The sequence below is a fragment of the Cupressus sempervirens genome, chromosome 4 (assembly GCF_028749045.1).
Source record: "Cupressus sempervirens isolate cs-2001-9-10 chromosome 4, ASM2874904v1, whole genome shotgun sequence".
Taxonomy (NCBI): domain Eukaryota; kingdom Viridiplantae; phylum Streptophyta; class Pinopsida; order Cupressales; family Cupressaceae; genus Cupressus; species Cupressus sempervirens.
Window position 1 is genome coordinate 414770656 of NC_143121.1, and position 14840 is coordinate 414785495.

Below are 14840 nucleotides of genomic sequence, written 5' to 3' on the forward strand. Positions count from 1 at the left end.
TCTCTCAAACCCGCCTAGGGTGTTCGGCCTAGAGAAAATCCCAAATTCAGGTCTGCAAATTACGTGGCATTAATGGTCATTTTTTTTGGGGGCCGAACTTTGCAAATCGCGGCTCTCCAACTGGACGATCTACATCTTTTCTTGGTCAATCTACATCCTAGCAAGCTCACGCACAGTCTATAGGGCCTGAAGTCCTGAGTTTTTTGGCTTTTTTTTACTGTTGTTTTTTTGCAGACGAGATTTGGCTCTTTTGCCTGCAACAGCGAAATAGTTTTTTTGGCTCACACTCCCTCTTACACAATCGTATCTGGTTGAGAGACTCTTTCTGGAACAAGAAACAACCATTTTTATCAACAATCCACCATTTTTTTCTGCAACTTCGACCTTCCAAGCCGCCGGCTAGGATTTTGCCCGAAACCCTAATTTTTGGAGTTGGAAAAAAATTTTGATCACATATTCTTGGTGGGTTTTTCGAGATCTCAAATGGGTCTTCGTCAAATTTTTGTGGGTACCTTTTTTTTTGTGCCTCGAATTTTGAGCCTACAGATTTTAAATCCGACTTCAAATTCTTTCTGGCTTTTGTATTAGTTCTTCTGGGTACCTGTCAATTTTTCTGGGTCAACTAGGAATTTTTCTTGAAATTTGTGCTTGTTGAATTTCAGTCTTGAAGTTTGTACCTGAATTCTTCGAAATGGCATCTTTGACTAATCTGATGTTGGAGGGCAGTCTACGATTCAATGGCCGCAATTATAACCACTAGAAGCAGCGCATGTTGAAAAAAAAAAACGTTTGGCTGCCCAAGCAAAGCAAAATGCTTCCCAGCCAACAGCACAAGTTGTCAAGCTTCCTAATCAAGGTGAAGCTACATTTTTCACCTTCTGAATCTGTTTTTGTTTTTCTGGGTTTGTTGATTTTCTCCTTAAAAACCATTTCATGTTGTCTGTAATACGCAAGGTTGTGTGAGATTCTAGATTTTACCATTTTTTCCACAAAACCGAAGTTTTGTAATTGCAATCTGTTTTGAGTCATAACACTCTTCTGGCAAAGCTTCTTGGTTTCAGCATTCTATAGATCCAAGGAGGGTCTCAATTATCCCAGAATGTTCTGACATCCGTACGTTGACCATTAAGGGAGGGTATTAAGATAATATCTTTATTAAGATATTATCTCCTTAGTTAAATACTTTCTATAATGGTCAACTATAATACTTTCTATAATGGTCAACTACTTGTATGTATTCCGTCTTTCAGTCTAGATAGGAATGTTTCCTATCCTGTCTCTTTTGTCTTCAGTCCAGATAGGAATGTTTCCTATCCAATCTTCAGTTTTGTTTCTAATTTCGTCTTCAGTCTACATTGTTTCTTTTAGAAACAACATCCTTGTAATTCTTTATAAGGAACACATTTGTTCCTCTGTTAATTAATCAATCATCCGAAAATCAGTTAATTTGCCAATTCTTGAATCTTGTAACAGCATTTATTAAGGTCAAACCTAATATAAGTCATCTTAGGATTTTTGGGTGCCCTGTATATATCCATATTCCAAAAGAAAAGAGAACCAAGTTAGAACCCTCTAGGAGGATAGGTATTTTTGTAGGGTATAGTGAAACATCTAAAGCATATAGGATTTTCATACCTAGATAGAAAAGTATTGAACTTAGTAGGGATGTGATTTTTGAAGAAGATCTTGCATTCAAAAGAGCCCTAAGTTCTGAAGAACCTTCTCCTTTATCTAGTTCTGAAAGAAATAGTGAATCTAGGTCCCAAAGGGAGAACTTAGAAGAAATTGAAGATGAAATTAAAAATATGAATCTTGAAGAAACTCAAAATTCAAAAAAAAGACCACTTTGGACCATTAAAACAGTCGAGGCAGCTTAAGACTTTGTTGCACCTTCCTGAACAGTCAGAGAAAGCAAAAGACCTAAAAGATTCTCTAATTATGCAAACATGAGTGATTTATCCAACACAGAACCAACTAATCCTTCTAATGCTATTAAACATATAACTTGGAAAGAAGCTATGACAAAAGAATACCAATCTATTATGAAAGATGATGTTTGGGAAATTGTTCCAAGAGCTAAAGGAAAATTTGTTGTTTCTTCCAAGTGGATATTTAAAATAAAGCATGTTGTTGATGGTAGCATTGAAAAGTATAAAGCTAGATTTGTAGCCAAAGGATTTTCTCAAAAGGAAGGGATTGATAATGAAGAAACCTTTGCTCCTGTTGCCAGCTATACCTCCATAAGAGCAGTCTTAGCAATTGCAGCATCAAAGGGATGGAAAGTACATTAGATGGACGTAAAAACAGCATTCCTAAATGGAAAGATTACAAAAGAAGTATATCTGGAGCAACTCAAAGGATTTGAAACTCATGATCCTAACGCTTTTGTTTGCAGGCTCAAGAAAGCTCTCTATGGGCTTAAACAGACTCCCAGAGCCTAGTATGAAAGAATTGATAAGTATCTCACCAGCTTAGAATTCTCCACGAATGAAGCTAATCCAAATTTATATTATAATAGAGATAAAGATGACATGGTAATTCTAATACTGTATGTTGATGATTTACTAATAACAAGTGATGATCATCTCATAGATCAGTGCAAGAAAGATCTAACTAAAGAATTTGAGATGAAATATTTGGGACTCCTTCATTACTTCCTAGGACTAGAAGTACGGAAAAATTCTGGCAGTATCATACTTAATCAAGGGAAGTATACATTAGACATTTTGAAGAGATTTGGAGTGTGGAATTGCAAGCCTATGTCTTCTCCAATGGAGACTAATCTACATAAACTTAAGGAAGCAGCAACAAAATCACCTTCCATAGATCCTACTCTCTACAAACAGATGATTGGGTCCCTTATGTACTTAGTAAATACAAGACCAGATATTTGCTATGCTATTAATGTCTTAAGTCAGTTTATGTGTGAACCAAAGGAGATTCACTTAGTTGCAGTTAAACACATTATGAGATACTTACAAGGCACTCTTAATTTTGGACTCAAATACGAGAAGGTTGGCTTAAACTTACATGGATTCACTAATTCAGATTGGGGTGGAAATGTTAAAGACAGAAAAAGTACTGCAAAATGTTGTTTCAATTTAGGATTAGTGATGATATCTTGGAGATGCAGAAAGCAGTCTTCAATAGCTCAGAGCTCCACAAAAGCCATTCGAATACATTGCAGTAGCGATGACCTCTCGAGAAGCACTCTGGCTAAGGAAGCTACTTATGGGATTATTTGGGCAAGCCATGAATCCTACGATTATTCATTGTGATAATCAGAGTTCCATCAAGCTTTCAGTGAATCCAGTTTTTCATGACACGTCCAAGCATATTGAAATTCCTTACCATTATGTAAAAGATATGGTAGACAAGAGTTCTATAATAACGATCTCTGAGATAATGAACACTTGTATAAAAAACATTATGAGAGATGACGATCTCTTAGATAATGTGCTAAACAATAGAGTTCTACTATAAGATCTAGATGAGTTTAAAATCATATTGTGATGTTGACATTGCTATGTCAATGAGTCGCAATTTGGATAAAGGAAGAATTTTATTATTCTCTAGGTTTTATCCTGTATCTTGATAGGTCTTAAACTCACAATCAAGTTGTGATATAGAAATACTACTATCTATGAGTCACAACTTGAATAAATGAAGAAATCATATTACTCTTCAGATTAATCCTGTACATTGTATTCTCTGTAATACTATTATCACTAGTAGTAGTGATTTGTCATACTACAGGTTTAGTAATATGGCATTGTATCATGTGTTCTATAATACCACATACTAAGAAGATTCAGACAGATATAGAGTATTAATTCTTGCCTATTCATCTCTATTGATGTTGATAGATAAAATATATCTCTATATGATTATCAAGTTAAGAGGGAGTGTTAAGTATGTAACTCGATAATCCTATAGGTCTAAATGTGCAGTCAGCACTCATCTTCTCACCTTAAATATCATATGATTGGCATTAAGTTTTATACTTTCCTTGCAAGCTGGCGATTTCTAAAGGATTTGTTAATATTCATTACTAATCTAACACATTGTGTTAGTTAGTAATTAATATGTTTTTCTTTGCAGATCGCTGACTTCTAGAGAGGAGATATATGCCGATTAAGATGTCCCTTCGAGGGACATGCCCTTTAGTGATGATATATAGGTAGGTTATTGTTGTAGTTTGATGGACACACAATTACATTTAGCCTGCTCCTTCAAGCAACAATATCCAGCGAATATATATTGCAGAGATACTCCCATTTCAGATCAGATCAAAGGTTGATCATTCCTCCTTGCATCAGAATTTGAGAAGTTCGGTATTCACCACATAAAGATTGTTGATAAGTCTGATCAAAAGCGTAGAATTAGCAGATTATTTACAGGGGTTCTAGTTCTCTTGCCTTTTTTATGGCTGATTGCAAGGAAGGAGGATTTAAAGACTTAACCCACCCTTTGATAGTATCAGATAATCATCTATAAATATTACTGTTTTCTGCCTCTCAGTGATTTCTGTTACTAATACTGCTAATTTTTCAAATTCAGAAATATATTGTTCCACCGTACCTATTTGTCTAAGCAGAGTCAAATCTTTGAGATGGAGTTCACAATCCTTAGAATCAAAACTATCAATAAGCCTTTCTGTGAAAACAGCATAAGTGCTAATCTAATAATGACCCAATGTAAGCTGTCCATGATACCACCATTCATGGGTAATTCCTTCTAAATGTAATGTTGCAAATTTGATAGCTTCATCTTCCATCATTGGATTTAATTGTAAGTACATGTCAAGTTTTTGTACCCAAGCTCTGGCAATGGTTTTAGCTGAGCCATCAAAATAAGGGATGGACATTTCCCCAATATTTTTTTGTAATTCATTATTATACCCCCTTTGCCCCTTATTTTTATGTTTCATCCTGACATCCAAATATTCTCTAAAAGTCATTGATGCTCTGAATTCGTCACCTGCTTGTATCCAATCCTACTATATCTCTTCCTAGAGTTCCCTAATGGTAGGTTCTCTTTCAAGCTGTGGATTTCTAGGGGTGAAGGCTGGCATGAAGGGTCATGCTGAAGTTGAACTTTCGGGTTGTCCATTTACTAATTGGTTCTCCTGATCACCTAATTCCCTTACATTATTCTGATTATGATTCCTATTATTGTTCATGGATTGGGCCATCAAATTTTCCATACGGTTTACGTTATTTTGCATCTCTTGTTTGCTCCTAAGTAATGCAGTTATGAGATTCCTAGTGTCATCTGCATCTCCCATATTGTTTTCAAATATTATTTCCTCGTCTGACTCAATATGACTGTCTTCAATGTCAACTTGTATAAAGGAATTAGATGATTCTACCAATCTGTTTTGTCTAGCTCTGGTATTTCGGAAGTTAGAATTTCCTTTTGGCATATGTGTGTTTGTACCCACAGGCTGGCAGGACTGAAAGCTTTGATACCAATGTAAAATTCCTTTTTTATTATCTTTAATCTTTTCTGAAGGAAGTTTCAGCAGAATGAAATTGCAAATTGGAGCATAGAAATTTTATTGACTCTAACTGAAGTGCACCAGAATAATGCAGATAGTACTATGATCCATTTTATTCAATAAATAACAACATTTATATTTGAATCTTCCTGAGTTACCACAGTAGTAAGAATTGAAATTAGAATTTGTTTTTAAAAATGCACTTTGCGTGAATGTCTATGACTATTCTACTTCAAACGCTGGTTGCAAACACGTCCACCACCTTATTAGTGATTTTGTGTATTGTTTGGATGACTTTGCTGTACAAAATGACTCTATCAATATGTCTTCAACAAAGATACAATATTCCTTTAATTTCTGACTGGATTGACAGCCAAGCACATCTGATTCATCCTTGCACGAATTATAGGCTTATGCTGTCAATTTGAAAATAGATTGCCCATGTCTCTTTCCAGATAGCCGCTGAACAGGATGGAATACATTTTTGGCTTCTTACTGCTTCAATACCACCGATAAATATTTCTCGATTAAATCTCGACTTTTGTTAGGATACCACTGCTGCCAGCTTAAGAGAAAACAATCACCAGGAGTAGTAAGGACAAACTCCTTATCTTTTTCTGTTCACAATAGCTGCCATGCCTAATCGAGCAACCTCTCGTTACTCCTGATTGCAATAGCCTCCGACTGGATACACTGCTTCTTGTCCTCTTGCGGGTCAGACAAAAAATAATGTATTCTTGTGGCAATACTATTTCTACTAGGTCAGGAGAGCCTGACGAAAATAAACTTTAACCCCTCTCTTCTATAGTTCAGATTATTTCTTCAAATCTTTCCTCTTCTTTCCAACTTCACATGGTACCTATTTAAGTTGGAGTATCTGGGAAGAATTCCTGTAAACTTCCAAAGAAACTGACTCCTTGTTACAAAGAAACTGACTCCTGAATTAAGCGTTTATTAACTCAAAACATTATTATTATTTTATTTTTTCCATGAATTATTAATTAATTTATATTAGTTCATAAGATTTGAAATCTAATATAAAATAATTAATATTTTATTCTCGAGGAGGAACATTACATCCCAAGGATTAAATTTTGACTAGATCAACTTCTATACTATAGCCTCTCACATGTCTATCGGAATGCCAAAAAGGCGGCCAACCTCTTGGAAAATAAGGGGGTGAATTCAAAAGCAAAAGAAATTGTTGTGGATGGGCTTGAATTGTGGCCCCAACAAGCTGAGATTGTGTCCGCTAATGGGACTGAAGCGGAGGCACAGGATAGGGTGGGTGTTGGTTGACCAAGTGAACTTAGCCCATAGTAGGCGAGGGGAATTAAACCCTCCTTCATAATGCATCGGTTTGGCAGGGGTGATGGACAAAGTTGTTCAAGGAAAGCTTGTTTCTCTAAGATGAACTGGTGGGATTATCCTTCTAGGTTCCAAAATTGTGGTATTATGTTGGGCTTCACCATCACATGTGCTCAAAATGGGAAGCTTCATTTGATGGTACACATTTTCATGTCTCCGGTTGGAATGGAGACTTTGGATTCGAAGTAGAGGGATGTTTTTTTGCTGAGGGTTTCTAGTTAATCTGTTGTGGAAGGTCGTAGGACTAGAGCTCTCTTTTTGCCCTCACTTTGCTAGCTAGGCTCTTTCTTGTATCTGATGTAATCTCTTTGGTGTTTTTCTCTTCAATAAAGGGCTCTACCCCCAAAGTGGTGGAATCTTTATCTAAAAAAAAACTTTTACCTCTTCCATAGAATTGGAGATTTTAATTTATTATACAAAAGAATAAATGGTGTAACTAAACATATAATACTTTATTTCCCCTCTGAAGGCAGACCCTTAATATTTGTACTTGGATCCTTTGGATTCGTTGTGTAATTACAAGACCAGTGTGTGAATGAGTCTGGAACTGATGGCATTGGAAGCAAAGAGTATTGATGACACCCGTGCATATCTAATGCATAGACACTCCCAAAGCTATCTACACTATCAAACCTACATTTAGCTAAATACTCTCTTCCTCATTAAATAGTGATTTCTGTTTATTCCCTATGAAAGCCTCATTTTTCAGAAGCTCTTATGAAGGGCTATTGTTTCTCAACATAAAATCTTGAATTCTGAAGTATACAAGACTCTGGACTTGATGTATAAGAGTGGTCATTAAATTGAGGACTAATTTCCAGTAGAAAAGAAACCCATTTTCTATTTAACATGAGTATTTGAAGAAGGATCTGTACAAAGTATAGTGTACCTCAGTAATGTATCCTGATTCCTGACATTTTTACTCGTGTTTCCGCACACAGAAATATTTGAGGTATCACAAGGTGAGGAATAAGAAGAGTGTCCCTTCCCTGTCCTGATTTTGATTAAAATCTGAAGATCCCGGGATGTTAACCTGATATTGCCCTTTCGCTGCACTGTTGTGCGGATAGCATGCTGTCCTAGAAGTCCATGTGATGTCCCAGGGATGCTGGGACATCCCCCAACTGTCAAACTCAACCTCTCACCAAAAAAAATAGAAAGAGCACATTAAACTTTGGTATGCACTTCCTCAAACCTGCTCTGGGCTACCAACTTCAGATCCCCCTCTGGTTTTAAAAAAATTGCCCTGTGCTGCGTCCAATGGTAAATGGGTTTTACCCAAGTATTTCCTGAGTAAATTGAATTCCATTTATACTTTTAGTTTGCCATATCCATTATGACCCAGCTAATGCTAATATGATATAAAACATTTTGACTTATCGTGAACATTTATTATTTTGATAAATGAAGTCAAATTGTCACTTCTCAGATGTGCTCTCAATTCTGTATTAAATCTTGTAGAAATTTTAGTTATTCTTAAATATTTTATGCATATTAATATACTTTAAAAAATGATTACTATTAGCTGTCGCCCAACTATTACCATAATCGAGGAGCTTTTTTGCCGTCCCCCATCCCAGAAACATAGAGAAAAACTGAAAGAGAGTAATCCAGCCAGGGCCCTGAACCCCAGTTTTTCTAGTGACTATAGTGATTATGCATGTATGAAATTGTAACAATTGCACATATCAAGAACAGAATACCTGGCCTCCAGACAAAAGCACAACTGCGAGCTTGCCCTCACAAATGGCCTTCAGTCCCATTTTCCACCATCTTTCCCTTTCTTCTGGTGTTCTTTCCACGGCAGTGGAGACACTTGCCTCCGGAACTGGTTCTGGATTTGGTATAGGCCGATCTTCACAAAACAAGTTAAAGGTTAGTATATACCTAAATTTAAATAAGAATACAGGTGCAACATAATGGCGTGCAGAAATAAAATCCATAAAAGCGCAAATCCATATTAAAATGGGACACCAATTCCGAATTCCTCCAACGACATAAAGACAAATGTTCAGGCGAAGGTAGATTTTGGGTCATTGCCAAGCAAGACACAAATTCGATGTATGACACCTTCGCATATAGTTCAGACTTTGTACTCTTAGATTTTGAATTGTAACCTGGTTTAGTAGTAAATCTATGTGAAACAAACTAAACAAAACTCACCTCGCACAAGAAAAGATTGTTTGATAATTCGATCAACTCGGGGAAGATCCAGACTCTGCATAAAACATGACAGCATATGACATTAATGGTATGGCATAGGCACAGCTGGGACACAACAAACGTGAAAGCTAGTTTTCTCCCACTCAATGAGACTCAATACTGCAGCTCATAGAATATTTTTAGATATTAAATTATAAAAGGGACCACTAGAAAGTATGCGAAGGCAAGGCCTTTTGCATTGAAAAGCAAAAGCTCGAATAAACTGTACCAAACAAATACAAAATAAAGATGCAGCACAATTCATTAATTTCAGAGCTAGGACAATAAATAGTACGTAGAAATCTGAAGCAAATCAGTGGAATTGAAGAGCAGCTATCAGCAACTCGAGAATTGACAACAGTAAGTAGATCATTTATAACGACGTTTCAGTAAAAAGTAACAACATTTGGCCTTAGATCTACTCTTAGCGAAAAAGGTATTGCAATAAGCTGTAGAACCGGAAATATTCAAATCCCAATAAACTGGATTAAATATGATCAAACAATCAAACAAAACAAAGAGATAATCATACCACCGCTATATTCTGAGACGTGCAAATTTAAATAAAAGCAAACGTTAAAATCTACAAAAATCGAAAAACCTCAAGGTCATTGATCAAAAGCTGGCGCTCTTGCGGATTGAGCTCCTTCCACAATGCCAGGGTTTGTTCTTGACGAAAATCCTTAAGCCGCTCCACCAAAGCCTGTGGCGGTTCCATTTCCTCATAACCGGCTTCCCCCATCGTCAATGCTTACAGATTGAAAAATCTCGTGGCGTTTAAACTTCAATTCTTCAATGGATTCTCTGTAAGAAAGATTTCGGTCCTGCAAAATATATTGCGAATCGCATCTGTAAATGGCAGTCGAATTAGTTTCTTCCTCCTGTCACTGATGTGGAGTGCATTTTGCTGTCCAAGATGTGAGTCCGAATAAGTCGATTTGTTCCTTTATTTCTTCTAGGGGGGCTCCATAAATGTCTAATTACTTAATATTTAAGGGCTGTCTGCTGAGGTTTTTATAGTAAAAATTAGGCTATGAGCTGGGCATGGGACCATACAATCCTCCTCGCTATGAATTCATTCAAGTTGTTTATATTTCTTGGGGATTTGAATCATTGAAAGTGCAAGGTGGCCAACATGGTGAGCATAAATAGAGGAGTTACACTTGTTGGTTGGTTCCTTATTTTTTCTTTGTGGCTTTTTTTTCAAGTATGAATGAGATTGTTTGTGTGGGTAGGTATTTCATGATTTTAGGGTTGTTTGTATCTAAAGTTTTGTGTGTTGTCAAGAAATGGGTAAGTGCATTTGTCATGATTTGTAGTCTTGGAAGGGAAGATTAAGGGTGTACTTCTTGTTGGGAGCTATTGGGTAAGTTCATTTGTCACAAATTTGATAAATGCTTATGTGGGTAATTACTAAATTTATTGAGTTTTAGATTTATTTAATTTTTATAATGTTCATGAGTTTGATTAATGAATTGATTGTAAAATATAAGTATAGTCATTTTAAGAAATAGTTCTAGTGTGAGAAATTTTTAATTTATTGGTAAAATTGAATGACTAGTATAGATTTTAATAAAGATTAGTTGTTGTATAGTGTATAAGATCAATATTATAAGGAATGAGATTAAGATATTAAAAGTGTTTTGGGATATTCAGTAGTTAAAAGAAAGTAAGAAAACAAAAATATTAGTCTTTTATCCATTTCCACATGTCATCATGTATTTGAAATGTATCTCAATACGTTGGTTGCAAATATTATTTTATCATGTTAATACTTGGTAAGGGTGGATCTGTTAGGAATTGGGATCTTGTTGGCACTTGGATCAGTAGCTTCTATGTTGTATTGATGACAGATCTTATCATTGATGACAATGTTTGTATGATCATGATGTACACAAATTATGTATATTGTGGGATATTTGTTTGATCAATGGAAGTTGGTATGTGGTAAGTTATGGTATGCTAGTTTACTTATGTGTGGAAAAATGAGTATAAATATCATGGCTATATTTCCTTGGATCTTATAATAAGTTCTAGTTGTGCTATAATTCATTTGGTGAAGACTAATAGTAGCCCAATGTATAGGAAATTATGGAATAGACAGTTGACCATGTTTTTGTTGTGTCTTATTGGCAAGCTAGTATTAATGTAAGTGAGTTTGGGATGTGATAGAAGACTTGTTTGTGCACCTATGTTCATGATAGAAAAGCATTTAAATTATTCTAGGAATGTCTTTGTTGTGAAATGTGTAGTATATTTTACTAGTAGTCGATAGTATTGAGGAAGAGTTTATTTTATCATTGTAGAATTTGATAATCATATTGTAGCATATGAGAACTATATTGTAATATTTGTATTGATGCTTATGAAGGCATGTATGCCTTAAAATGGACTTGTGTAATTAATTGGACATTGCAGAAGCCTTAACAAGACAACCTAATTGATTAATTATAAGGGATATAAAGCAAAGATGTTTTCTTTAGATGGATGTATGCACTTGGTGAAAATAATGAGTGGATGTGAGCTTTCATACTGGGTGATCAAAGCACAACAATGATTGTGTTGGATGATTAAGGTGAGCCTTAAAGGAACTATTTTGGTAAGTAAGTTCTTGATTAGTCAATTCATTGTTCTCGATATGTTATACTGAAGATTTATTCTTTGCACTTGCTAACGCATTTAGGTAGTGGATCTATTTGTTTCCTATCAGTCTTTATTAGGGTTGCAACCTTCTAACAAGGGTTCAAGATCTTCTAACATGGATTTCTCTACTAAATGCATTGTATTAGACTCCTAATTGGGTCGCATCTTTTCACAAGGAACTTGTGTATTAGTACATTATCTTGTAGGTGACATCCCTATTGGGATTTTCCCTCTAAATAACAGTTTCCCTAGTCCACAAAAGCATTGTGTTATGGTGTATGGCATCTTATTGTTGTGAGTCAATGTTTTAACTGTTGGAAGTTTGGTTTATAAGTTTGGATTTAAAAGTATCTTGAAACAAGAGTAATATAAAGACTAGTGTCAAAGGGCGATAGAGTCAGTATTATAAGTTTAAAACGTACAACTTTATAAAATTCTATGCACATTAATTATAAACAATTTAGTAATCAAGATGCAATAGATCAAATATATGGACGCAATTTTAAAATAGTTGGAATGTATTTTAACTCCGATGCTCTCGAGACAAACTAGATATAGATTGGGAAATAATTAAATATTTCTCAATACCTATGATGTTCAATTTTAAAATGCTATAATTGATCCGATCCACTTATCTATCATATAAATTACTTATAAAATTAAAAATAATAATTATAAAGGACGAACTTATATAATATTTTAACTCTAATGCTTCATGCAAATAAAATAAATATATCTTACTGATCATGCTGAAAATAAAATTGCACTAGAGACACTCCTTACAAATGATCCATCTAATGCAATTTGACTCCAGAATCACATATAAATTTATTCAACAACCCACAATTCACGAGCTTTTCTCAATCATTCAATCTTTTCCAATAAGGCCCCATTTGCTTACGGGAATACAAGGGGCAGAATAGGGTTTTGACGGTGAAAACATGGTTATGCAACAAAATGGGGGCATTTGGTTCACCAAACGCAAAACCTAATTATCAATTTTTTCTTCCAATTTTGGAGCAAAAATGGAAGAAGTTTCTTCCAAGAAATAGATGGAATTCAAAATGAAAACCCAATTATGGATTTTTATGAAGGCATTTTAATCAAACCGTTGGGTTTGCGAAATCCATATCAGGGTTTTGGAAGATGGTAGAGGCATTTGGGAAGACGAGGGCATGTCATTTTCCATAGGCCTCAGTTGGAATTAATTTTTCTGGCTCGTAGGGTTTGAAATTGTAGTGAACCCATGAGCCATTTTTCCCCTTGTGACTGGAGTTTCTAGTGTTCTTGGGTGAGGTTGGGGTTTATGTGGACAATAGTGAGTTTGGAGTTTTGGGGGTTTCTGTGGACACCAGCGACTTTGGAGTTTTGGGGGTTTTTATGGATGCCAGTGAGTTTGGAGTTATTAGGCCATTGTTCTCCACTTTGGCTAATGGCTGTGGGATTTTTCTACTTTTAACAACGACTATGGGGTTTCTTCTCCCACCAATCTCTGCACACACAATTCTATTCTTGCACCCATCTTTGCATTTTGGGTTTTTTCTTTACATAGATGTATCATAGTTTTTTGCCAGTTTTCTTAGTAAAATAGTCAATATGTGCTCGTTAATGACTTTCGTTATGTGCTCATGTCATTACCTATGATTATCTAATTACATATTTTATATCATGGTTCTATTTCTATCCACTATCTGCTTAGCAAAATAGTCAATATACGTTATAATAGTTTGTTTCGAATCTGTTTAGCAAAATAGACAATATGTGCTCACTAATGAGTTCCAGTATAGTGTTGTGAGAGATCAATGTAATACCATTAAATAGAGCCAAGTCATAAAATCTGTAAGGATCAACTATGTATAGATCAATGACAATCAGGGTTTTTATCTATACATAGTTTATGAGGTCATAAACTATGTATAGATCAATGCCAATCATGGCTCTAATCTATACATAGTTCATGCACACAGTTTATGAGGTCATAAAATATGTATAGATCATTTCAATTCCATTAAACACAACCAAGTCATAAACTATGTATAGATCATTGCAATTTCAATAAACATAGCCTACTCATAAACTATGTATGGATGTACCTAACTAAAGTGTTTATGCCCATGACTCTATTCACATGTTTTGGTTTTGCATTGTTAAAGGGTGGATACTCAATTCAGCCTATATTTATGTAGTGTACATGGCATATCAATGACAATCATAACTTTTATCTATACATAGTTTATAATGGTTCTATTTCTATCTACTATCTACTTAGCAAAACAATCAATATATGTTGTAATAGTTTGTTTCGAATCTACTTAGGAAAATAGTTAACATGTGCTCAGTAATAAGATCAATGCAAATCATGCCAATGAAATGAGTAACTAAACTATGTATACATCAAGTATACATAGTTTATGAGGTCATAAACTATGTATAGATAAATGCAGAAAGAAACCTTATTCCTACATGCCAACAATGCTCCTTTTCATCTTCTAAAAGATGAGCCTCAGTTTTGGCAGACCAGACGATTTATAAAACACATTCATAAAAACCCAAATTCATACATACATACATGTGTGTGTACGTATGTACATACATGTGTGTATACATCCATACATGCATGTGTATGTATATATATACATACATTTATACATGTGTATACATTTATTATTGCATGTGTGTGTGTATGTACATACATACATATGTGTGTGTACATAAATACATACATACTTGTGTGTGTACATACATACATGCATACATATGTGTGTCTATGTACATATAGACAAATGGAATCGGTATTATGCTTTCATTGGTAGACAGATTATATGGAGTAGAATGACATGTTATTGTAATTTGTTCATTATGGGCTTATGATCCTCAGTAATTGGTACTCCTTGTTGTTTTTGAATAAATAATTGACTTCTTAATCCAATGAGGCTAGCAAATAATCATGTTGTATCTCGATAGGTGATAGTTGATATCTCATAACTGATAATGTATAATTTTTCCACATTTTAGGCCATTGATGGATCTTATGGATAATATAGAGGTTCAAGGATGCATAGTTAGAAAGACCACATACACCCGCATTCTCACAATTCTTTTTGCTTTTGTTGGCATCGCCAAAGTA

At 35.0% G+C, this 14840-nt stretch overlaps 1 protein-coding gene across 2 annotated transcripts in view; it reads right to left on the minus strand.

The window, feature by feature from the left end:
* LOC149561808 (UDP-N-acetylglucosamine diphosphorylase 2-like) overlaps window positions 1-9990 on the minus strand; it is a 153516-nt gene extending 143526 nt beyond the window's left edge. For both annotated transcript variants that reach the window (XM_089825331.1, XM_089825332.1), the window contains exons 1-3: window positions 9672-9990; window positions 9032-9086; window positions 8572-8723 (exon numbers count right to left, since the gene is read on the minus strand). In XM_089825331.1, the coding sequence (XP_089681457.1) occupies window positions 8572-8723; window positions 9032-9086; window positions 9672-9812 (348 nt within the window). In that variant the 5' untranslated portion in view covers window positions 9813-9990. The remainder of the gene's footprint in view (window positions 1-8571; window positions 8724-9031; window positions 9087-9671) is intronic.
* Between the last annotated feature and the right edge of the window lie 4850 nt (window positions 9991-14840).